At 43.0% G+C, this 23,819-nt stretch overlaps 2 protein-coding genes across 4 annotated transcripts in view; one reads left to right on the plus strand and one right to left on the minus strand.

The window, feature by feature from the left end:
- Nucleotides 1-6,259, minus strand: part of ak5 (adenylate kinase 5) — a 59,342-nt gene extending 53,083 nt beyond the window's left edge. For both annotated transcript variants that reach the window (XM_069692557.1, XM_069692556.1), the window contains exons 1-3: nt 5,920-6,259; nt 4,249-4,435; nt 2,206-2,373 (exon numbers count right to left, since the gene is read on the minus strand). In XM_069692557.1, coding sequence (XP_069548658.1) covers nt 2,206-2,373; nt 4,249-4,435; nt 5,920-5,979 — 415 coding nt within the window. In that variant the 5' untranslated portion in view covers nt 5,980-6,259. The remainder of the gene's footprint in view (nt 1-2,205; nt 2,374-4,248; nt 4,436-5,919) is intronic.
- Nucleotides 6,260-9,063: 2,804 nt separating this feature from the next.
- Nucleotides 9,064-23,819, plus strand: part of pigk (phosphatidylinositol glycan anchor biosynthesis, class K) — an 87,602-nt gene continuing 72,846 nt past the window's right edge. For both annotated transcript variants that reach the window (XM_069692559.1, XM_069692558.1), the window contains exons 1-9: nt 9,064-9,180; nt 9,419-9,472; nt 9,578-9,669; nt 10,043-10,178; nt 10,571-10,682; nt 11,566-11,662; nt 13,001-13,118; nt 14,960-15,070; nt 16,766-16,938. In XM_069692559.1, coding sequence (XP_069548660.1) covers nt 9,115-9,180; nt 9,419-9,472; nt 9,578-9,669; nt 10,043-10,178; nt 10,571-10,682; nt 11,566-11,662; nt 13,001-13,118; nt 14,960-15,070; nt 16,766-16,938 — 959 coding nt within the window. In that variant the 5' untranslated portion in view covers nt 9,064-9,114. The remainder of the gene's footprint in view (nt 9,181-9,418; nt 9,473-9,577; nt 9,670-10,042; nt 10,179-10,570; nt 10,683-11,565; nt 11,663-13,000; nt 13,119-14,959; nt 15,071-16,765; nt 16,939-23,819) is intronic.

Below are 23,819 nucleotides of genomic sequence, written 5' to 3' on the forward strand. Positions count from 1 at the left end.
GTTTTTTTTTTTGTCGTGCGAGTGTGAAATATCGTGCTTGTGCGAGCGTAGGAGCGTGTGTGTGTGTGTGTGTGTGTGTGTGTGTGTGTGTGTGTGTGTGTGCCCTGCAAGTGTATGCGGGGGAGAAGGGGGCGGGCGGGGAGGTGCGGATGACAGACAGGTACGTGTGAACCTCCCACATTTGCTGACAAATCATCTTTTTTACGCTGTATTTCAATGAGAAGAGACGAGAGTTACAGGACGTTTTAACATTTTTGCGTCTTTTGTGCGACAAATACAAATGACCATAATTAAGTAAAGCATGGACGTGCCTGCGCCGTCGAGGATGATGTCTGGATAATTCAATTGTCCGACAGGAATCCAATCACTGGTAATAATAGGTCAACGTTGCAAGACAAACGCATCATGCGAGGTATCAGTCGGTAAAAGGCCTGTTTAAAAGCCTTCTTGACAACCTGAATTCTGCTCCGCTGTGTTTCATCCCAGGATTTTCAGAGTTGCTATCGTTACCATAGAAACGTCAACCGCTCTGAAAATTGCTCCCGGTTGAAAGCAAGGCCAGACTGAAGTGAATTTAGTCAGAGAACACGCTGCATCGGTGGTAATTTATTCCATTACGGTATCACTGTCAGAAATGTTGTTTTTTTTTTCCCCGGGATGAGGAGCGCAACCGAGAGAAGAAAATTGTTGCAAATCGGTGATCGTGGTCAGATTTAAAGTAGATCGTCCTGTTCGGACGGCCGTGTTTCAGCGGAGTGATGTTAATGTGTCCCCGCGAGGTAGACCGAGTTTCAAGTGTCCGGGGCTGATTTTTTTCCTTTCGGCCCGGGACACTCTATCTTTGTTACCTGATGCCGGCGCCTATTTTTTAATTTTTTTTTTTTTTTTATCGTGTTCCCAGCACAAATACACAAAAGATCGCGTCTGATCACATGCGCACTATATAATGATAGCAGAAAGCCAGTGTAGGCTCTCATTAAATCATGAATATTCGTGTCATTTAATCCATCAGAAAGGTCCATTTGAAATGTTGCAGCGCAGAGAAGCAGTGGCAGCGTCACGAGGACGTATTCGGCGATGGCACGCTTCACTTTACATGCGAGTATTTTGTCCCGTCTGACCCCGCCTCCTCCTCCCAACGCCCCCCGCGGACGTCACGCGGGCGTCTTTGTCGGTCCGCCTCTGTCAAGTGGGGAACCTGACAGACTCGACGTTCACCGTGATCCTGCGCAGACATGACAGCTGCGGCCCGTCCCGTTTTCCCTTTTAAAATAGGGCACAGTGTGCTCACGCAGAAGAGACGGGGGGAACTGGCTTTGTGCCGTGAGGACGAGTAGCTGTCATCCGCCCGACCGGACGGAGCAAAACATCCCACCGACGGTAAAACGGCCCGCTGAAAGGTTCTCGCGAAAAACACGCCAAGTCCTTTACGACAATCCCCGATGAACTATGTTAAAGAGTTTATATGAATAGCATTTTCTTTTTTGGTGGTGGTGGTGGTGGTGGTGGTGGTGGTGGGAGGGGTGGGGTGTGTGCAGCTCATCCAGTGTCATTACTCCGACGGTGCAGCTGCCATGCGTACTTTCTAAGATTAATGAATGTATTTGACAGGTTAATGGAAGCACGTCGAAGGAAATCAGATTAGGCGAACGTGAGTGTCCAACGCAGTGAGTGACACGAAACAAGATCCGCCCGGCCGACACGAACCCGGAGAGGCGGAGCTACGCTTAGAATACCAGCAAAAACACACACACACACACACACACACACACACACACACACACACACACACACACACACACACACACACACACACACACACACACACACACACACACACACACACACACAACTTTTGTAGATTCCCATCCAGGCTGTGTATATTTAGCTCATCAGCGAGGCAAATATAAACTCCCACTTTGTGTTTTTGTTGCCCCCTTTCTATGAATGCAGCTCTAATCAGAGAGTCACCATGTTGTACTGTGTTTACACGCGCAGAGAGGATCTTTACTGCCGAGTCTTATCTGACATCTAAAAACAACCGGGACCCAGATAAGCGTCTCAAATCAGAAACATTAGACGAGGAAACGGTGAAATAATCTGACTTTCTTTTTTTTAATTTTTTTTTTTAGTGTAAGTGCACACGTGCTCTCAGTGCGCTTGTGTGCGTGTTGTTGCTGTTTGTGTGGTGTACCGGCCCTTTACCGATGACGAGGATGACCTTGGGCCGCGGCCTCGACGGATCGAACACCTCGTACTCTTCGATGAGCTCCGCCGTCTCCGACAGGTCCGAGTCGCTCTCGATGGAGAACTGGCTGATGGGAGGGAGGCGGTCGTAGCGTCTGTAGGGGAAGTTCGGGCTGTCGGGCAACACTGTCGCACAAAACAAACACACACACACAAACACACGGGGTTAGACGTAAGCACAATAGCTCGGCTGTTACTTTTACCGACTCGATCCCCCTTGTTCTACACGTGTGTCTATAATTCTGTCGATCACTTCGTAGGTGCGGGCGTCGCGGGATTTCCGACCGTTTTAACAATCAAACGGGTCGATTGGGAGGTGAAGTCGTCAGAGTGATGCATTCAAAACCGAGCTGCTTCGTTCAGTTTGGTAATCGTCCTGCTGTCTCTGGTGATGAAAGCATTGATTACGCAGCTGTAACGACAATAACGCGGTTACCGAAGATAGAAATCATCACTGCAAGCTATTCTGAGAGCTGCAACAATCGACGTGTGTTCGCTCTTTGCACAGGAGGGTGTTTCATACGGTTTCAGCAAAGAGGTTGTTTCGGGCAAATGATTTATCAAAACACACAAATTGCCCTCGTTAAGATGAAAATAAATTAGAGGTTGCAAATTGCAGTTAATGCTGCTCCACCTGCTTCAATCTAAAGACTTTCTTTTTGAATATTTCTGACACGTAAACCGGGCCGAGAAGAACACGTTCAGGAAGCGAGAGCCCGATTCCCTTCCAGCCTTTCTTTTGAAAGCAGGTAGATTTGAATTCAGCTGTCTCGTTATTCTGCTTATTTCAGCGGCTAAACGCTTCAGCTGGCAAAGTTTTCAGGCACCTGCGGTGCAACATTATAAGGAAAGGAAGAGAAATCTGTCGTTCTGAAAGCAGCAGTCTCCACTGAGTGCTTCTTCTTTCATATGAAGTCATATCTGTGCAGCGGCTTTGCACGAGTGATGCGTCCGTAAACAAATTCTCACTCGCTCGCGTAGAATCTATTCTATTTTATTCTAATGGGCAGCTATTGTGCACGTCTCCAGGCGGGCTTCACACGCATCGTCAAACAAGGGAGCGGATGTGTGAAGTTAAAATAAACCCAACTAAACAACGGTGAACGGAAAATGTCGTTAGCCAACGACAGCCGAAATTAGTTTTGCAAATTCGAGGCCAGGTTTTGCATCGGCGGGACGGTTCGACCTGCTGGATTCAAACACTGATGAATGGACAGCCTTGTGGTGTCCCTGCAGGTTAAAAATTAACCACGCATTTTCACGTATCTTTCAACGGGTCAGTGAAGGCATCACGGGTACGTTCATGCTCATCCATGCTTGCTGGATTCTGATTTTTTTTCAACAGGAAATAGCTGGAGTTTCTCAACCAACTTTGTAGTTTGTGTGGGTTTTTTTTTGGACGCGGTGAGTCGGTGGGAGCTCCAGTGTCTCCACAAACGCTTCTGACACTTTTTTTTTTTTTTTTTTTTTAACAAAATTTATGCGAGAGTTGTGATGCTTCACACAAGAGTGAGAGGGAGAAAAAGAATCGTACATTGATTACATTCTAAAAGTCTTCTGAGAACAGCGTGTACGCTGGGCTCTGCAGGGTTTCGGTACAAACACCCTCTCCTGTTCAAACACTGAGCCCGACTTGGGGTCCTGACTCCGGGAGAGAAGGACGTACGCCGCTGCCAGCTTTCTTAGAAAGAAGAAGATACAGCACGTGCTGGGCAGATGTGCCAAAAATCGAACGGTGCTAGTGCCAAGGTGTGAAATCAGATGAGTTTTAGGGCCGAAACTGACAATTGTTTCCATCACCGAAAACTTTTAGTCAGAGAAAAGTCTGAAAATAGCAGCTGGTACATTTCTAGAGTCTGATGTCAGTCTTTTGGTGTCTTTTGCACCGATTCTAAACCTGAACTGAAGCAAGAAACTTCACATTTAACCGGATTGAACTTTAGTGCTGCCAACAATTCGAGGAAGCGACTGATTATTTCAACTTCGCAGCTGCATCCTCACCGTTTCTGAAGAGCGACCTGCGTGATTGGCCTCCGTTGAGAGGGGGTAGGGACTTCTTCTCCCCGCCCACGAAAGTGTCCCACCGCACCTTGTCCGGTCCCCCGAGCTCCCGGACTTTCTTCAGACAGCCCTCCAAGTAGTCGACGGGGTCATCGGGCCGGTAGTACATCAAACCTGTCAGCAGGCTCTGGAGGGAGAATAAAAAAAAAAAACAGCGCAGGGAGAACGTGGTGAGGCACACGGGTCCAAAACAAATAAGAGCGGGGGGAGGAGATGTTTGTTCTGGCAGCGCTACATCTCCGTTGTGATCTGTTGTTCTGTGACGGTGTGGCGGCGCCGCCGAACAGCCCGCTTTAATGAGGTGAAGTTTTGAAGTGCGGATCTGGTTGCCTTGGCTCGGATCCATCGAGGGGCCAGAGGGTGAGGGGGACGACAAAACAACTCATTTTGTAGGAAGCCCGTGAAATTGGTCTCAGCCCGGCAAATAAACACAACGCCCCGATGACCTCGTTGTTGTGGAGGAGGAAAGCCAACGACTGTGATGAATGTGAGGGGGGAACTACGGGCCAAAACACAAGTCAAGTGTGCGTTAGTGTCACACTTTTCTCCTCGAATCCTGAATGCCTCAAAACAAAACCTTCCTCTGGGACTTCCTCCTTCACCTCCGTTCCTCCTCACTAACAAACTCCCACCTCAGCGCCATCAATACTTACTCTGCCAACTTTCCTGGAAACAATTGGACATGCTTATTTACTCAGATTGATCATGAACACGCTTTTAATACGAGCAGTAATTGTAAGCAGTAAAAACTACAATTGCAACGTTGATGATGATGATGATGATGATGGTGGTGTGCTACTCCACTGCTCGATGTAATTTGAACTGACTGTAAATAAACAGGTAGTGATTGCTTTGCATACATTAGCTGCACAGTGCTGGAGATGGAGTCTAATTAAGTGGATGAGCCAATTTAAGATCCCCTCAGGAAAAGTTATGTAACATTTCAGTATTATATTCCTGCGAGCTCTGATGTGTGTCTGTCTGCAGCTTAGAAAATAGTGGATGATGACTTATTTCTAGCATTTTTGACCTTCTATAATAGTTTCTTGTTCACATAATACTTTCATTTTCTCATACATTTTTAGTTATAGAGTTCTCTCAGTCTGTCTATTGCCAATATATCGCTAATTATTCCTATGATCGGAGTTATATGACTATTTCTTTTCTGCAATAATTGTAAAACGCATTGTGGACTTTTAATGTTCTTTTTTCTCACAACCCATATCTCTATTTATTTTCATCTCTCGTGATTAATACATATATATTATGTAAGACAGAAGAATGGAGGAGGGTTTGGTGTAATTGCGCAAACAGTTATGGTTACATATGAATTTTAGGGAGCAGTTTGTACAATTATGAATGATCTGTCATTTAAACCCCTATACAATGAAGAGATGTGCCTCCAGCGCGTCATATTCGCTCCTCCATCAACCTTGAGATGACGGATGAAGAAAGAAGGATCTTTACCAGTAACACTGTCTGTCACGCATATTGCAATGCATCGAAAATTTATCTTTAAAACAAAAAAAAATCATAATCACACCATCATATCTGCACGTCTACTGTACCCGGGATACCTCGTCCCCGCAAAGCGCGCACCGCACTTCTCACCTCAAATAGTTGAGGTATCTCCCGCCGGGCGAGATACTCCTTGGCATCGTTGGTATTCATCTCTAATCGGATTTCTTCAAATCACAACTTGTCCGAAACGTTTTTCTTCTTCTTTTCTTCCTCTTTTCTTCCGGTGTGTCCGTGCCGTTAGGTAATCTTTGGTTAATGACCGAGCTCCCTCACAGATCTTCCCCCTTCAGCGCATTTTTTTTTTAGTTGTCTCCTGTGTGGACTTTACAACTGGATTCCTGCAGGCGATGCCACCGCGCCACCCTCCTCGGTGATGCGGATGCGTGGCTCGTCCGTCTTCCCTCCGACGGCGCTCTGCCTCCAGCACGCACCGTGTCTGTGTGCCTTGACGTTGGCACGGAGGTGGCGCGCAGTCTGTGCCAAAAAAAAAAACGCACGCACCGCCTCTCCGTGGCGTTTTTTCCACTCGTAGTAGCCTTAATTACTCAACTACTGTACTTCTACTTAAGATAAATATTTCCATTTTATTTAACTTAATTCTTCTACAGTTCAGACTGAAACAGAGCTAGTTGGTTTTCACATTAAAATGTCATACATATATATATTTTATTATATGATTCAATAATAATATTCAAAAATATCAAACAGTATTATAACTCTGATGGGAACTTTGCGTACTTTTATTGTTAATATTTCAAATATATATTGTTGCCAAGATACTTAGGAGTACTTCAGGAGTATTTTTAAGTTATATCATTAATGATCAATCCTCCATCACTGGAGTTATATGAACTTGATCCTATTGGTGCAAACACTAAATATAGAGAAATATGAATTGGGGAAAGTTCTACAGAAAATTACTTATTTTATTTACATCTCCTGCAGAGTTGCACTTAAATTGTGTTGAAACTTGACTTTGTTTTTCTACACATTTTGCTCCCTTTTTTGTCAATCTACGACATCAAACGCTCCACATTTTGAAACTTTGTTACACTTTTTGCACAAAGAGACAAAATAATTGTACAAACTACAGTAACTAAACCTGTCAGTGCAGCTCAATACAGCTGAATGCAAATGTTTGGCTGCAGGTAATCTCTTCACTTGCATAGCAATGTGTTAAGTTAGATGGCGACAAACAGTTCAGCAAAGAGTGAATATGACACATTCAGGTTTTTTTTAGGCAACCCAGGAACAGGAATAGGCCCATTTGATTTCCTGATCTGATTTGATTTTTATAGGCCACTAATCTTCTTGACAACTGGACAGCTGACTTTAAGCTGACTTTAAGTCTCCTCCTATCACAGAATACCATGCGAGTAGTTCAGAGACATGAGTTTATTGTTAGAAAGTGATCATTCTGTCCGGATAGCTTCTCGTGCACGACTGTGACTCAGTCAACAAAGAGGCACGTAAGTTATGGATTGAAAAGGGAATACCGAGTAGATTTATGCGACTCCTGCAGAGCTGTTTTGTCGGAGCACTTTGCTTGCTTTTATTATCTAATGCGATGCAGTTCAGAGGGCGTTACAGCGATGAACTCTGACCGGGCAGAGTGAGCGACGCAGCAGGTCAAAACGCAGAAGTACTAGAAGTCTGGAGGATTAAAGTGTCTGGCAGTCCTGTAAAGGCTCCCTGCTGTGCGTCAAAACTGATTTTGATGTCGCTTTTCAGCAGACCTGCCGCTTGCTGTGCTGCAATGTTGCATTAGAATTGCATGAAGGATGTGTTTTTTTTCATAGCTTAGGACAGGGCTCCCCAGATATTTAGGCTACTTCAGCGGTAGCATAACAAGCATTTTAACATCTACTGCATGTGATATCCGTGCCACTACTCATTAAGCAGCCTCTTACCAATTAGCTGGAGAGAGTGTTCGGATCTGAAGCTGTCATCGTTTGATATCCAAACCACCCATCAGTGTATCAGCCATATCTGGATAAATGATCATTCCGTGAGTTAAACATGCCGTCACCTGAGCACTGTAGCCCCCCTTAACTATCATACTTATAAATGAATTGCCACATGATGCAAAGCAAACGACCTTAAATACTCATCACACTGAGTGAAAGCCATTAAGTGTCATTTTAATGGTAGTAAAAGAAACTCATAAATGAACACATTTCCTGCAATAACTGAAATAAACCGGTGAAAATCTTTTCACAAGACCGTAAATACCTTCTCCAGTATATCAAGCTGAGTGTCTTTACACTAACTTTTCTCATTTGTGCATGCATTTACTAACTTTAATTGCAGTCCTAGTTCTCTATATCTTCTAGCTTTAAAATCAATTTGCTCACAACCAGATGAATTCTTTATCTGTCCATTCAAGGATAAGCCGCACATACATGAGCTCCATTATCTGCTAACCGCACAGAGTTGCTACCAGACATGCTCCCTGCAACCATAGCATTGATCCACTGAAATTAAATCAATTAAAATTCAATCTTCCATAGTTTCACACATTTTCTATAAGAAAAAAAAAACACATTTCAGGACACATACCTGCACAAAAACACAATAAAGTTTTGGTTTTCAGAGAGTGTTCATGTAAGTTGATGGTGACACATTTCCCGATTTCAAAGAAGACAATTTATAATAATATACGCATGCAAGCGCAAACCTACAGGGATATGGGGGAAAATATCAACTGAATTATCTAATTTTTCTGTAGTAATTATTCTCTACAGTACTCAAATGGTTTCCAATTTATTTATTTGCTCATGCGTTTTTCTTTCACTTATACTTTGCATGTGTGTATGCAGTGTATTTGTGCTTTGCATACACTGCATAACTGCGTTTACTGCTTTTACTGCTCTCTTGCACAAGGCTCAAGCAAGCTTTTACACACGGGCACCATCTGCGCTGGAGAGGATAATATCATCAACACAAAGAAGAATGAATCTACTGTCTAAGTTTAAAATTAAGTTATGACACAATAAATAAAGGTCCACAAACGATTAAAACTGTCCGTGTTGTACGATCTTCAATATGTGCCAATCATATCTTTAGTTGACCTCTGAGGTAGAACAGCCCACCCAGTCCCCGTTTTACCACCAAAAAAACCCCCCAAAAAACATTTAAAACGTGATAAAAAAAAAAAAAGTTCCCCAACCACTTTCTCCACGCCAAAGCTTTTATTTTGAAATCTCTCCCACCGGAAACACTTGCTTGGGCGGAGCCACCGGCTTTCACTTCCTTGTTATCCACAGCCGCTAACAGTGCTGCACAATGAAAACACTCTCCTTACTGAGCTTATTTGCGACATACTTTTTAGCAGGCTGCGTTAACATCGAGGTGAGTGTGTTGTCTGGCACCGAGCTCCGAATATCCCGCCGAATTTCTCAAATGTTATGTTTAATTTGACCGGAAACGTCGTTCTCGTGTTAGCCCTCTGCTGTCATTGCCAGCTGTTTTGGTACCGAGCCTGGTCGCTTTGTAAGAGACCAAATCAGATATATATATATATATATATAAAAAAACACGAAACATTTACCCATATATATATATATTTTTTTCCCTTTTTGTTTCTCAGGACAGCGCCGGGCAGTTCTTCAACAGCGGTCACACGAACAACTGGGCTGTTCTGGTGAGTCCATCGACGTTACACGTGAACGCGCTCATTGATTGAACGGTGGTAACGGCACAAACTCAAGTTAACCGCCTCTCTTCTTTATTTGCCTTTTAAAACCAGGTGTGTACATCCAGGTTCTGGTTCAACTACCGACATGTGGCAAATACTCTGTCCGTGTACAGAAGTGTTAAGAGGCTGGGCATCCCTGACAGGTACTGAACATGTGGGATATCGGTTGATGACGTGAACACAGAGGTTTCTATTGTTATTGTGGTGTTGATGAGTACACATTGAGTCACTTTGTCCACTGTGCTGCAACACAATGCAATTGAGTGAGTATTTGATCGGCAGGCAATCACCAACTGTTGCTTGTACGCTTCTCTTTGATGATAGTAAACTGAGTATATTTGAGTTTTAGTCAAACAAAACAAACATGTGAAGATGTCAGATTGCCCCGTGGGAAATTATAACGTAAATAAAAACAAATTTACATATTTTTTTTTGTGCATCTTAGAGAGAGAAAAAAAAAGTATTAAATAATGAAAAAATATATTCTCTTATTTTTTTTTTTTTTTTATTTCCCAGCCACATAGTTCTGATGCTGGCTGATGACATGGCTTGTAATCACAGAAACCCCAAACCTGCTACAGTGTTCAGCCACAAGAACATGGAGCTGAACGTGTACGGTGACGACGTGGAGGTGGACTACCGAGGATACGAGGTTACACGCCAGCGCCGTTCTGTAAAAATGTTGTTTATTGCAAATCAGTCAGCCTCATGATAATCTTGTTCTATTTTATAAAAAGCCCGAAGACTCTTAATGTCCACACAACAACGTCTCGAAGGCTGAAAAATACAGATTGCTTGACACCAGCATTTGCCTCGTGTGTTGACTAGGATATGATGACCTAATAATGTGCATCTTCAAATAGGGGAGCACGCAAATATTTTGTTTGTCCTGGAGCGCCATTGCCGCAGCTGCTTTCTACCACCTTCTTTTTGATGATTTACTTTTGCTTTTAATATGAACAAACACCGCACTGTTAGTCCATTTTGGATAATCGATTTGCACAATTGAATTGATTAGAAACGCTTGTCTTCTGTCCGCATCAGGTGACGGTGGAGAACTTCCTGCGAGTTTTGACTGGACGGCTGCCTCCCAGCACTCCACGCTCCAAACGCCTCCTCTCTGATGACAGAAGCAACATCCTCATATACCTCACAGGTACTTAAAGAGTTTAACCGCCCTCCAATACTCCTCATTAACGTTTATATTTAATATTCTCTTGTCGAAGCATTGTAATTCTGTGTGTGTGCACCTTTCCCGTAGAATCTACCTTCTGTTTCCCAGACTAACTCTGAACAACACACAGAGAAAGAACATGTGTGTTATATGTGTTGGTGAAGAGAGCAAAATCACAGCAAGGTTTCAGCAAATTATTTCAGCCAAAGGTGCAATAAATGTATCTTCTCTCATCATCATTTCAGTTTGCAAATGATAGCCTCACCATTTGCCATTCTCATTAGATACATATCAATTGTTTTAAACTGCCCCTCTGCTCTTTTCCCTTTAAAGGTTAATGTTTAATTAAATCCCAAGTTCACTTTTTACGATGATAGCGGAGGTGGGTTTTGTTTCTCCTCTGAGAAACACTGCAGGAAACCTTCCTTTTTTTTTGTCTAGTGGAGTAAAAGTGACTGAAAAAATGTGGGTCCTGAAGGAAAACCAGCTGAGAACCACAGTTATACAGTATATTTAGTTTTTACCTGCACATATTTACAGGCCATCTCAGTGAGGGTGATGGAAATTGATCACTTGTCATTATTGACCACATATTTTCTGCAAGGCTTTTGTATGAGGTCTGAAGATATTTGATGAAAGGAAAACTTCCTTATTGTCCTTTCAGAGTTTCTACTGTCCTCCTACACGGTGCAGACTTCTGCTAGCCCTTTTCATGTGTTTTATTATTTTGTATTCTATATTGCATTACATTACATTTTAGCTGACGCTTTTATCTAAAGCGACTTACAAGAAGTGCACATATCATGTTTTTGCTTTACGAATCAAAGATGAATGGATTATTAATAGCGTGTGCTTGTTTAAACAGGCCATGGCGGGAACGGCTTTCTGAAGTTCCAGGACTCGGAGGAGATCAGTAATGTGGAGCTGGCGGACGCTTTTGAGCAGATGTGGCAGAAAAGAAGGTAAATAAACTGGGAAGCAGCATTCATGATAAAACAGAGAGGGCCTCGCAAGATGACGTCACACATTGTTATTTTCTTGTTGTAAGTCCACCTCACATGGTGAGTGGTATTAAAGGCGCAGCTAATTATTTTATGATCTCTTAATTTCCTCGAGCTCAAGTTGATGTCATCAAATGTCTTGTTTTTTCTAATGAACAGTCAAAAAACTTTGACATAATACTATGTATATTTAATAATTCTCAATAATATAATTCAAGAGAAGGAAAAGCAACAAATCTACAACCATCAAATGTTTTTATGATCAACTGATCATTTCAGCTCAAATTGTGATATGATACCTGGAAGTACTGATAGAAATATAATATATATTATTGCGCGTGGTAAGTAGACCTTTTGTTTTTTTTATCACTTCTGATTTCCATTGATTATCTGTTATACTTTGGATGGCATGGTCATGAAACAGGTATTAAACGGTATTCTATGTGGTATGAAGATTAAAATGACTTTGTGAATATTGATTAAGAATAAGTTTCAACATGATATTGTCAGTGTTAATGTTTGAATTTGACTTATTTTCATTGCAGCTTGACCTGTTAAACTAATGCAACGCATCGTACACCATTAGAAGAGTGAGGGAATTACTATTAAACATGCAGCATATTTACGCAGGCTCTTCTAAAATGGGAGACGGTCTCTTTCTTGAAAAGGAATGGAGTGGCTGCGTTCACAATACACTAAATGAGCCGGCACCTTTCTGCTCCGAGTGTCTCTATTGTCCTCCAAACCAATCATCATCATCACCAATAGAGTGTCTGGGACACAGTCAGGCTCCAGGCTGCTGGATAAAAGCTTAGTGACGCCAGCTTTGATGCCGATGTGATAATTGCAGGCTTGAGCTGCCAAATTAAAGCCACTGAAGGGACGTCCGCCACCTCCCGTCTATCGTCCCTGAACCAGATAGAAAAGTCTGGGCATGTTGGTCTAATCGGGGGTGGAGGGGAAGAAGTTGGTGATGAAATCTGTCTTTATAGAGTGAGGGAGTGAGGGAGGGAGGGAGGGAGTGCGTGGGAGTGTCAAAGGGACTGAATGGAGCTGTTGGTTTTTCTTGGTCACCATGGTAACTGCATCATGAAAGATGGTTAGAAGGTTTGTGTGGCACCAGTTGGGAACAAATGGAGGAGTGTAATGCCAGCTGTGTGATCCCTCATCAGTTTTATTTGTGTTCTGATTGTGTGTGTGTGTGTGTGTGTGTGTGTGTGTGTGTGTGTGTGTGTGTGTGTGTGTGTGTGTGTGTGTGTGTGTGTGTGTGTGTGTGCGCGCGCGTCTCTCCCTCCTCAGGTACAACGAGCTGCTCTTCATCATTGACACCTGTCAGGGCGCCTCCATGTACGAGAGGTTCTACTCTCCAAACCTCATGGCTCTGGCCAGCAGTCAGGTTGGAGAAGACTCCCTGTCGGTGAGTTATTATCCTCCACTCATATGGAAGACATGAATTAAAAACCATTCATCAGGCTGTCAACGTTTCCAATGAGCGCTGTGGTTTGAGTGCACGCTGCACATAAAGACTTATCCTGAGTGTTATATTCATACAGACCACGAAACATCAATCAATGCCACTGCAGTAATAATAAAAGTGGGAAGTTTTTTTTAATTACATCAGTTAATCTTCATCTTTGATTCCATCTTTCTTGTCGCATTGAAAATATGAACAATATCTTAGAGAAGTGTGTAAGAGAAGCAGACAGACGGGATCAACTTGTATCAATTTATCAAAAACAGTGTGATATTCAGTTTTAATCTCAATTTAATCTCTTGGAAAAGATGTAAAACATTGGAAAATGCATATGTTCATATAATATTTCCCTAAAAGGGAGGCCGTTTCAGCCCCCCGCAACATACCTGCACCTAAGTCCTCTCAAACTTAAGGAACACTCTGAGAGAAGCTTTGTCTTTTATTATCTTTGTGTCTCCTAAATGGATCATCAATCGGTGATATTGAGCTTTTGTCTGGGATGTGCAGCTTTAACCTTTATGTCATGTATTTAGCCATCAAGTGCACGTTTTAAAACCCCTTTTACCAGAAATCTAGAGTGAGTGTTGGACTTTCCTGGTTCAAAATGAATGACGCTGCTCTGTAACTTCCACACAAACTGAAAAGGGAACGTCAGCGTTGTGTTCATGCGTTGCGTTTCTACGACCCCCCCCAAGAGGCCCAAAAAAAACCCCCAGTTAATTCAGGCTGATGCATACGTACCTAAATATTTCCAAAGGGAAATTGCATTGTTACAGCAGTTGTTTCAGTCAAAAATGAATGTGTTGAATGTAAAATGACAAATAATGCAATTAAAGGCTAAACATATGTAAATGGTCTGTACTTGTATAGCGCTTTATCACCTTTCGGTCTCAAAGCGCTTTAACATGGTTTTCCCATTCACACACTAATGAGACAGATCACCATGCAAGGTGCTGCCACCAGGAGCACATTCGCACGCCGATGGTACACCATCGGGAGCAACTTGGGGTTCTGTGTCTTGCTCAAGGACACTTGGGCATGTGGACAAGAGGAGCTGGGGATCGAACTGCCAACCTTCCGATTAGTGTGCAACCCGCTCTACCGACTGAGTCACAGCCTCCCTGATGTACAATAGCTAAATAAAAAAAATATGATAAAGAATAAATAAAGGAAATGAAATGTAGATGAAAAATAGACCCACAGCTATACTGAGTGAACACTTAAAATTCTCAGTGTGTGTTTTTCTCCGCTACACACACACACACACACACACACACACACACACACACACACACACACACACGCGCACAAGCACACTGAGACAACTTGAGACCCGACGTGTGTTTCTGCTCCACGTTACAGGACGTCACGTGTGATTATACACTTCGTTTACGGGTGAAGGCAGAAGTGGCACAGTTTGAAGAACATTTGTCAAAATACTTTTCTTGAGATGTCGTTACTGAGCAATTAGTGTTGGTGCTATTTATTTCACCCTGACAACATCTCTGAATGAATAAAAAACAAAAAAACGGTGTTTTTCAAAGCTGATTTTTTTTTTTTTTCCTTCCCTTTATGCTTGGTGACACTTTAATGTTTGGAAAAATGTACGTTTGATCTGTAGCTTGATGTTGGTCTCTTGTTTGTTTGTTTGTTTGTCTGTCAGTCACGATGCACACCTCACAGATCAGGCTCTGATAGTATTCTGAGCTCCGAGCCAAAACAAAAACAAAAAAAATGCTGACGAAGCATCCTGACATTTTGTCTTTTTCCTGTCTCGTCCACAGCACCAGCCGGATTTGGCCATCGGAGTCCATTTGATGGACCGTTACACCTTCTACCTGCTGGAGTTCCTAGAAGACATCCACCCCGCGAGCAAAGCCAACATGAACGATCTGGTGAGGATGCGCGTGCCGTCACGGCTGCTACGTTATTGTTCAGTCAGAAAAATTTGAGAAAATAACAATTTCCCCAAAAACCAAAATGACTTCTTTTATTGTATTTTTTTTTAATTTTTTAATTTTTTTTTTAATCTTCAGAGTTGAATGAACGATACAAACATTAGAAACAAATATTTAGCGTCTTTTCTTAAAAATAAAATATAATAACATTTGAGAAAATAAACCTTTAATTAATCTTCAACAGGGAAATTCAGTCGTTGTAGCAGCGTCGGTACATATTACAGCAGACTTGACATTTCATGGCATGTTTATATAATTGTGTTAAAGTCTACAGTCACAATCTCTGTAAATGTATAATTTTTAGATTTTTTTTTTTTTTTTTTTTTGGGCTTTGGGTCAGTCGCCGGCAGCATCTCGCCTGTACTTCCCTCCTTCTCTGTCTGGAGTCCTAAACTTCTCCGGTTCCTAAAAGGAGTCCGATGAAAGTCACTCGGTCCTCGCCGGACTCTTGAACACATGAAACAGAACGTGTGATGCTGCGTTACGGTTATTGGCCTTTTGACGCATGCTGGCGGAGGCAGCGAGTTGCCCGCCGCTCCGGTTCATGACTCCCAATTCCCGTTTCATCTCTTACCCTCAGATCGTTATTCTGCCATTCAGTCCACGCGCTCTGACTAATGCTAATTATTCTTTACAATTTTCCTGTTTCTGTAGATGCGCTCTTTGTTCTTCTGCTTTTTTTTTTTTCTTTCTTCTTCTCAGAATTAAGGATCAATACTATAGATTTTCCTCGACAAGCCCACCAAGTTTGGTTTTAATCCAGGCTTCAAAGACCTGCCCCCCCCACCCCCCCTCCTCCCCTTTGATGAAACACAAATTGCCTCCACCTTGCCGACCAAATCCGTCAGCTGCCGTGTGTGTTTCTGGACCCGTTTGGCCACCGGAGATAACGTTCACCTCGGTTCAGTGGTCTTCATATTCCTCTTCAAACGGAGAGACCCCGTTCGTGCAACACAATGATGAATCGCACACTTGAGAGGATTTAACCCACAAGGTGTAACACGCATTTGTTGCTGACAATGACGCTCCCAAACGTCGAGCTTGTTGTATAAAATGGAAGAGGGGTAAATTATTGACCAGAGTTTGTCTTAAAATCTCCCTTTTTCCTGGAAAAAGTGTGGACAGATTGTGTGGGCTCGGTCGAGTGTCTTTTAACGTGAAGAGTTCTTTTACTTGCAAATAATGACCCGTCCTGCCCTCCCAAGCCGGTCTGCGTAGGAGAAACACTGTCAATGCAGGATTATTATTTAATTTTTTTTACAAATTATAAATCATTACTACGTAAGCCTTTAACTCATATGATCAATTTATCAAGAACAAACTTCTATTTTCCTTCTTCCAGGAAGGCTGTAGGCTCTCTACCTCCCCGGGGACAACAAATGCAAATTAGCAACCAGCTAACTCTGCTGCAATTACTCTTAATTGTACCTGAAATGAAACACCGTGTAATGAATGCTTCAGCTAAATCTCCTGAGTAGATACCTTCAACATTAGCATTTAAAAGTATTTGTTTTGAGGTTTTCTTCGTGGCCGTCTCTAATGGGGGAAAAAAAAAAACCCAAAAAGAAAAGCTAATGTGAACCGAACCCGTGTAGTCCTGACGTGAAGTTTGTGGTTCCTCCGCTTCTTTAGTTCAAAGTATGTCCCAAGAGTCAGTGTGTGTCCACTCCGGGCCACCGTACCGACCTGTTCCTGAGGGACCCGGGGAGCGTTCTCATCACCGATTTCTTCGGCAGCGTCCGCAAAGTGGAGATCACCATGGAGGCCATCAACTTGACCGAGCCCATCGAGCTGCTGGAGGAGAAGTAAGTCCAGTTTATTTTCTGTCAAGGGTGAAATGAAAGACACTCAAAGCACAATAATTCTCCTTGATTCTTTTCTGGATTCCCTTCTTCAACTATCAGAATGTTTTAATGTCTAGATATGATTTTTTTTTTTTTACACCCGTGATGAAAAAAAGTAAGTTGATGAAACTTAAAATGTGAAATGATAAAAGTAAGTTTTGTGTGTGTGTGTGTGTGTGTGTCTGTCTGCCGTCATTGACATCGTCTCTGCTTTAATTGACGCTCTGTGGGCCAAATTCACTTTACGTTTACTTCCCAACAAACCGGACTTTGATTCCTGTTTCGAACATCTCTCATCAGTGATATTGATTTTTCTTCTCATTGATGTGTTGAGTGTCCTGTTTCTGGGAGAGTAAGCCACTCAGGGGACGTCGCTATGACGACCGTGTGGCGGACCGGGTTGTAGGGCTGACCACTACATGGTGCTTTGAGGTCATAATGAGCTCTTCGTATCATATTTGCTGCTTTTTAGAATCGGTTACAGCGCTTGGCGGTCATAATGAAACATTTCCCTCGTCTGCCTTCAGGCTATAACTCTTGTCACTCCACAGAAGTGGCTTTGAGTGAGCGGCAGTAATTGCCGCAGATGATCTATGGCGCCACCTTGCGGTGGATAAAATGCGTCCACTTCCAAATGTAGTGCATTCTTGAGTTGCTGCAGCGGACGGGTTTGGCCACTAGATGGGTGTAGAGAGCCGTCGGGCCCTTCCTCGGTGCCTGGGTGACATATTGTTTGCGTTCTCACACCGACACACTAATCCCATAATAAGCACAATCACCAGGAGTTTGAGTAAACACGCAGCAAATGCACTAAAATGCAGAGAGGCCTCCGTATATTGACTCATTAGGCTGCGGATGAGGGCTGGTTTACTGTGCTCTACCTGAACGTGAAGGAAATATAAAACTTCAGTACAAACACCCCCGCCCCCCGCAACCACACCCCCTTACACACACGCACTTGGGTCTATTAATTTCATTAAGCTCGGTTTTGATTGAACCACTGGGAGGAATTAAAGAATCTAATGCGCCTGGCTGCTAATTAGCAATTAGAGCCAATTGCAATACTGATTTTAGTCATTGGCTGTTTTTGCCTCCGGCAAGTTAGTCATTGCACACAACTTCCCTGACTACTTTATTATTGATTAGGGCCAACACGTTAGGTCTGCTGATCCTCCGTGCAACACAAAAACACCCCAGCATCATTGAGCCGGCTGTTGCCCTAATTCAGTCCTAGAGAGAGACGTTTTTTTTTTATCTCCATTTCTGATGTAAGAAAGCAGCAATCCCCTGATTCATTTGATGTTTAACGGAGCAAAGTTTACTCGCGCACCGAAGCGCCAGCAGCGTCATTTTACTTTTAAGAATGATACCAAAAAAAACAACAACACACAATTGTGAAAGTTCAAAGAGTTCTGTCATTTTTTTGTGTCACATCAGGAAGTTTTTTTCTTTGTTTTATTCAGACTTAACTCGGGGACAGCAGGGTTGTTTTTTTCCGGATAACATGTTTGTCAGGAGAAAAGTGGTGCACGAAAATATTCTCCACGATCTCATTACTATTGCACTCAAATAATTTAAATTAATCATATCGGTAACATTTACATTCATAAATAAAATGCTACGTGTAGTGAAAGTGAGGCTGTAGAAAAGCAGATTAACCCAAATAGAATCACCTGTAAAATATAATTTAAAAAGCACATTTGATGATCTTTCAAAGTCTTTCCCTTGCAAAGTTTTACTTTTTTTCCCTTTAAGATCTGACTGAATGTCAGATGTATGAAACTGCTTTACTTTTTTAGTTTTCATACAAAACTCCAGCTGTGTGCTGGGCTGATGAAATCCAGATATAAGCAGAGACACTTTTTTTTTTTTTTTAAGATGCAAAGTGACTATATGCAATAAAGTTACAGAAAAGACGAGCAAGTGTGCCGGAAAACAGAAATGAATTGGTGCTATAAGCATTAATGCTGTGTTGTTGGGGAGTCATCGCACGTGTGCTCTGGATGGGATTAAAATCACTCACCTCTAGCAGTGAGAAGATTAATCAGGTGATCAATTAGTGGTTTGGCATAAAATTAAATGGCGACCGTATTGAACTGGTGCTTTCGGCAGCTTAAATTTGAGGATCTGCTGCTTTTGTCATATAAGAGTGACGGTTGGAGTGGTTGGCTGAAACAATAAATAGTCAAGAACAATTGGTATTTTCAATTCTTTTTCGTATCAGTCAGTTATTTGGTAATTAGGATTATCAGTAAAAAATCTCATCATTAGCTGCAAATCAAATTGAAAACCAATCGGTCATCGAAGACAGAAACAGAGACCTCTGTCCAAATACCGCTGCTAAACTAAAATAATAGTGTTTTGGAGACTTGGAAATGGGTTGTGGTGAGCTGTGTGTGTGTGTGTGTGTGTGTGTGTGTGTGTGTGTGTGTGTGTGTGTGTGTGTGTGTGTGTGTGTGTGTGTGTGTGTGTGTGCGTGCGTGTGTGTGTGCGTGCACGCTCCCACTAAGAGAAGATCACAGATGTCCTCTGAAACAAGCTGTTATTAAATCTAGTGCTGTTTTAATACACTTTTCCCGGCTCGTTCGTCCACTCAGACGCGCGAACGAGGACATTCACAGATGACGGGTACACGTGTGTGTGTGTGTGTGTGTGTGTGTGTGTGTGTGTGTGTGTGTGTGTGTGTGTGTGTGTGTGTGTGTGTGTGTGTGTGTGTGTGTGTGTGTGTGTGCGTGTGTGAACGTACACGCCCGTCTCCCACTCATCTCCACACATCTGCTTTCTCTCAGAGCCGGCTCTTTCATTAAGTGAATGGCACTTGATGGAGAGGTTTTAATGGACACCCTAAATCCGCTTCATTATACGTTGGCTTTACCAGCGTAGTGACATTGCGTAGTTACTGACTTACAGCCATAGGTGGGTGTTTAGTATAACATGTCCTCCCCCCAGAAGAATTACAACTACCGAATTAAAGCTGAATTTATATACCGCTGAGGTATGAAGTAAAGTTATCGTAATTTGTGGCCTGAGGCGCTGGATTGACTCCACCAAAAAAAAAAAAACGATTTGGGCTCCTCACTCCAACCGGTCGAGGCAGATGGCTCCGCCCACTTCTGAGCCTGGTTCTGTCGGAGGTTTCTTCCTGTTAAAAGGGAGTTTTTCTTTCCCTCCGTTGGAGGATTTTCTCCCTTCGAGGGGAGTTTTCCCCTCCTATGTGGGAATTTGAATTGTTGGCTTCCTCCGCATAATGCTGTAAAGTTCTGTTGAAATGACTTAAATGTGTTAAATGCAATGAAATAACCTGTCGTGGTTTGGTGTTATGTAAATAAAGCTGAATTGAATTGATTTAGCAGATGCTAAAAGGAGATTTGTGCGACTTAAAGATAGTAGCTCCATACAGCAGTGATACCAGTGAGCTGGGGAAGCGGGGGGGGGGGGGGGGGCAGCCACATCCATTAGAATCAGCTGAGTGGATTGAAATATCCTCTCCAAAAAAATTTCCTTATGGAAAATATAGTGGAAAGTGGTTTGAATTGGATTAGAGCTCATCTCGTGCTAAGTGAAAAGGGGGGAGTTGCTCGGCTCGGCTCGGTGGCAGAAAGCGATCGGAGCGCCGGGAGACGGCTCGGCGGGAGGTCGTCTCCCCGCTCGTCAGCCCATCTTGTCGTTTCCTGCCCCGTCAGAGCGGCTTCTGCCCTGCCGCACAGACGAGAAAAGACAGGACAGGAAGTCGGATAGGAAAGGGGATAAAGAAGGCAGGTCAACCGAGGCGAAAGCCAGACAGGGGAAAAACGTTGACAGAAGTAACTGGGAGTGAAGAGAGACGCAAAAAGAGACGAAGGAGAAGCGGTTGGTTCGCTCAGCAAGTGGTTGGAAGGAGATTCATGGTGGCTCACAAGGGGGATTCGGCCCACTTTGTCAGCAGCTGTCTGGCCTGAACTTTCTTTGAAAGACTGTCAGTCACTTGAACCTCCACTCGACTGTGACCTTTCAGCGGGGACTCCTCCGTCTGACTCGGTATCATCAGACTGCGATGTAGCAGCCAGTCTGTCCGAAGAAATGAAGCTTGCAATACATTTTGCGGGTCCAAATAATCGCAATGGATTTGGAGAAATGTTGAGGGCAATTGTAGCTTTGTTTTCTTTCTTTCAGTTTTTATTCTTTTGACGTACGTGTTTGTGCTGAAGCTCTCTTGGTGCTCACAGAGTTGACGGAAGTGATTGCGTTTCAGTTTCACGTAAATACGGACGCAGAAATCGACATGAACGCATCGTTGCGAGTGACAAAAACAAACAGAAAAACAAGAATGAATTTGCACAAAAAAAAAAAAAGGTGGAAAAAGTTGCAACGCTACACTGATTCTCTCTCCGATATCTGATAAAGAGACTTATCTTTCAAATTGGTTTGGACTCATTCCAGAAAAGCATTGAAGGGGAACCAAACCTTCCAGTTTGTCCTTCAGTGAAACCTGATGTAACCCAAGTTTGACACCTGAAAGTCCAAACCAAGGTTCCCGTCTTTGTTCTGAACAATTAATCCGGTAGATTTTGGTGTGTGTTGTCAGTTTTAGCTGCGAGTCTTTCTGTGCTCGGATGGAGAAAAAAAAATAAAAAAAAAATGAATGAACAGACTCATTTTAAGCTGTGAGGAACAGACGAGTGGAGCCAGGCTAAGAAAAACACTTTCAACACCTCAGGATTTACGTGGGAGCTGGAATGGGAAGTATTGATTGGTCGGCAGCTCGGAGGGGTCTGGAGGTGGAATAGGGGACGAGCAGTTCAGTACAAACCGTGCTTTAAGAACAAATGTAAGACTCTCTGTACTTTACTGACAACCAGTGATGAGAGGTCAGGACTGGGGTGACGTGGTCTCACCTCTCGGTTACCAGTAAGGAGTCTCAATTCTCTCGGTGTATTTCTTTGTGGGAATCATGGATCGGTAGCTCGCCCGCCACCCCACCCGCCACCCCGTTTCGCCACGTTCAGCGGTAGACACTGAAATTCTGCTGTGAGCGGACCGTCCTGATTGGATTAAGTGGGAATTAGGATACTATCAAATTTAATTTTTTGTTTATTGCAGAGCGGAGGGAGGCCCAAGTCCCCCCCCGACAAAACAAATATCACTTATAGGAACATTTTAGGCCCCAACAACTCCTTTCTTCCTTTATTTTTGTTTCTTTTTTCAGATTTTTTTAATTTTTTTTATCGTGTTTATGTATTTCTGTTACAGCTCACTATACCGTTAGAGATAAGACACGAGGCTGCATAGCGTCGCTCTGCTTCTCGTACCCACCCAGCGTTTGTAATTTGGTCCGTTGAGGATGTTTGCCAAGCTTGAAGTGTGTTGCGATCCAGATTATCTGTCAGTTAAAGCCTTATAGGAAATCAACTTTCCATTAGGTGCCTGCGTCTGTTCTCACAACGGGGCTCTTAAATCCTCTCGTATTACATTAAAAGATTTATCTCCTCCTCATTGAGGTGTAAAGTTGCAACCTGCAAAAGTCACACATGCAGACTTTTGTTTGTGTTTCCTTTGTGTACAAACGGGCAAAAAAAAAAAAAAAAAAAAAAGCAAACAAGAGAAGCACAAGCGAGAGCGCTGGTGGGTGTTTGTAAAACCGTGATGAGAAGCTGATGTTTGGTGCGCGGCAACTACAAACATCAGCACACAAACAAACATGAAACCAACCCTATACGAGCTCCCTGTAATATCCATTGATTGTTGCGTTGATGTTCGCTCTGGTTTTCAACCCGTGCGGTGTGGATAGCACCGAGGTCCTCGGAGTCTAAAGCTCTTCTAACATTTCTGAAATTACTGCGGTTAAAAAAAAAAAAAAAAAAGCTGGTGAGAAAATGTCTTACAAAAAAACCAACAAAAAACCCCAGACTTTGTAAAGTGATGCATCACCTAAAACTCTCTTTTCAGAGGGTTTTTTTTTTCTTTTTTTTTTTAACTCTATCTTGGTCTGCAGGGATCCATTCTGATCACATCCATTGTCTTTTATTCTCTCATAGTTTTTCAGGATGAGTTTTATGAATTCATCGAGAAGGAAACATTTATTTGCATTAAATTGCAATGTTTTATCACCGGCTCTGCTCCTAATTAAATTACACCCACTGCAAATCAGCGCTAAGCAAAGTGTCCGGATAGTTTCCGACCAAGCGGCAACCAACAATTACATCACCCGTTGGTTTATGAACTGCCGTTGTGAGGCCTTAAATTCGGATTTTGGCCGTCATCTTGCCAACTAGGAGCGGTTTGGAGCTTGAAGTGACCGTATTTAGATGAGCTGGCGAGGAGCGAGCTGACTCGATCTGTTTAGAAACCCAATGACATTACGTCCCACCCACAGACAGCAAAAAATCTGACTGCACCACAGGCCTGTCAATCAAACAGACACGCCCCCTCCCTCCCTCCCAACAAACAAAAAAACAAAAACAAAACAGATGGGCTGCCAGAAAACGAAGAAGGAGGGAATTGAGCTGACTGTGTATTTCGTGAGAGAAATTGAATGGGAGTCTACGGAGCCAGGTGCTTTTTGGAGCCAACCTCTTGTGGCCCTCGGTGGTGTCGCAGTTTATGGCACTTTCGCATGGGCTTCATTTTTCAGACCCGAAAGCCGCGTCCACTTTTATGTACAGTCAGCGTTTAAAACCAATGCAGTTGGTCACTTTCTCCGATTATTGTTGTGTACAAATCAGATCTGTTTTCTCTGCAGAGAAACACTCTTTCCTACAACTCGACATATTTGAGGTTATAATAGAAATCCATCAAGGTTTGAAAGCAGACCTGGTTTTACAGGAAAAGGGTTGAAGCAGTCTGATTGGTTCATGTCAAGTTCT

The sequence above is a fragment of the Brachyistius frenatus genome, unplaced genomic scaffold (assembly GCF_029030835.1).
Source record: "Brachyistius frenatus isolate BFR_SWC_R1_liver_20210118 unplaced genomic scaffold, ASM2903083v1 Contig_12, whole genome shotgun sequence".
NCBI classification, from domain to species: domain Eukaryota; kingdom Metazoa; phylum Chordata; class Actinopteri; family Embiotocidae; genus Brachyistius; species Brachyistius frenatus.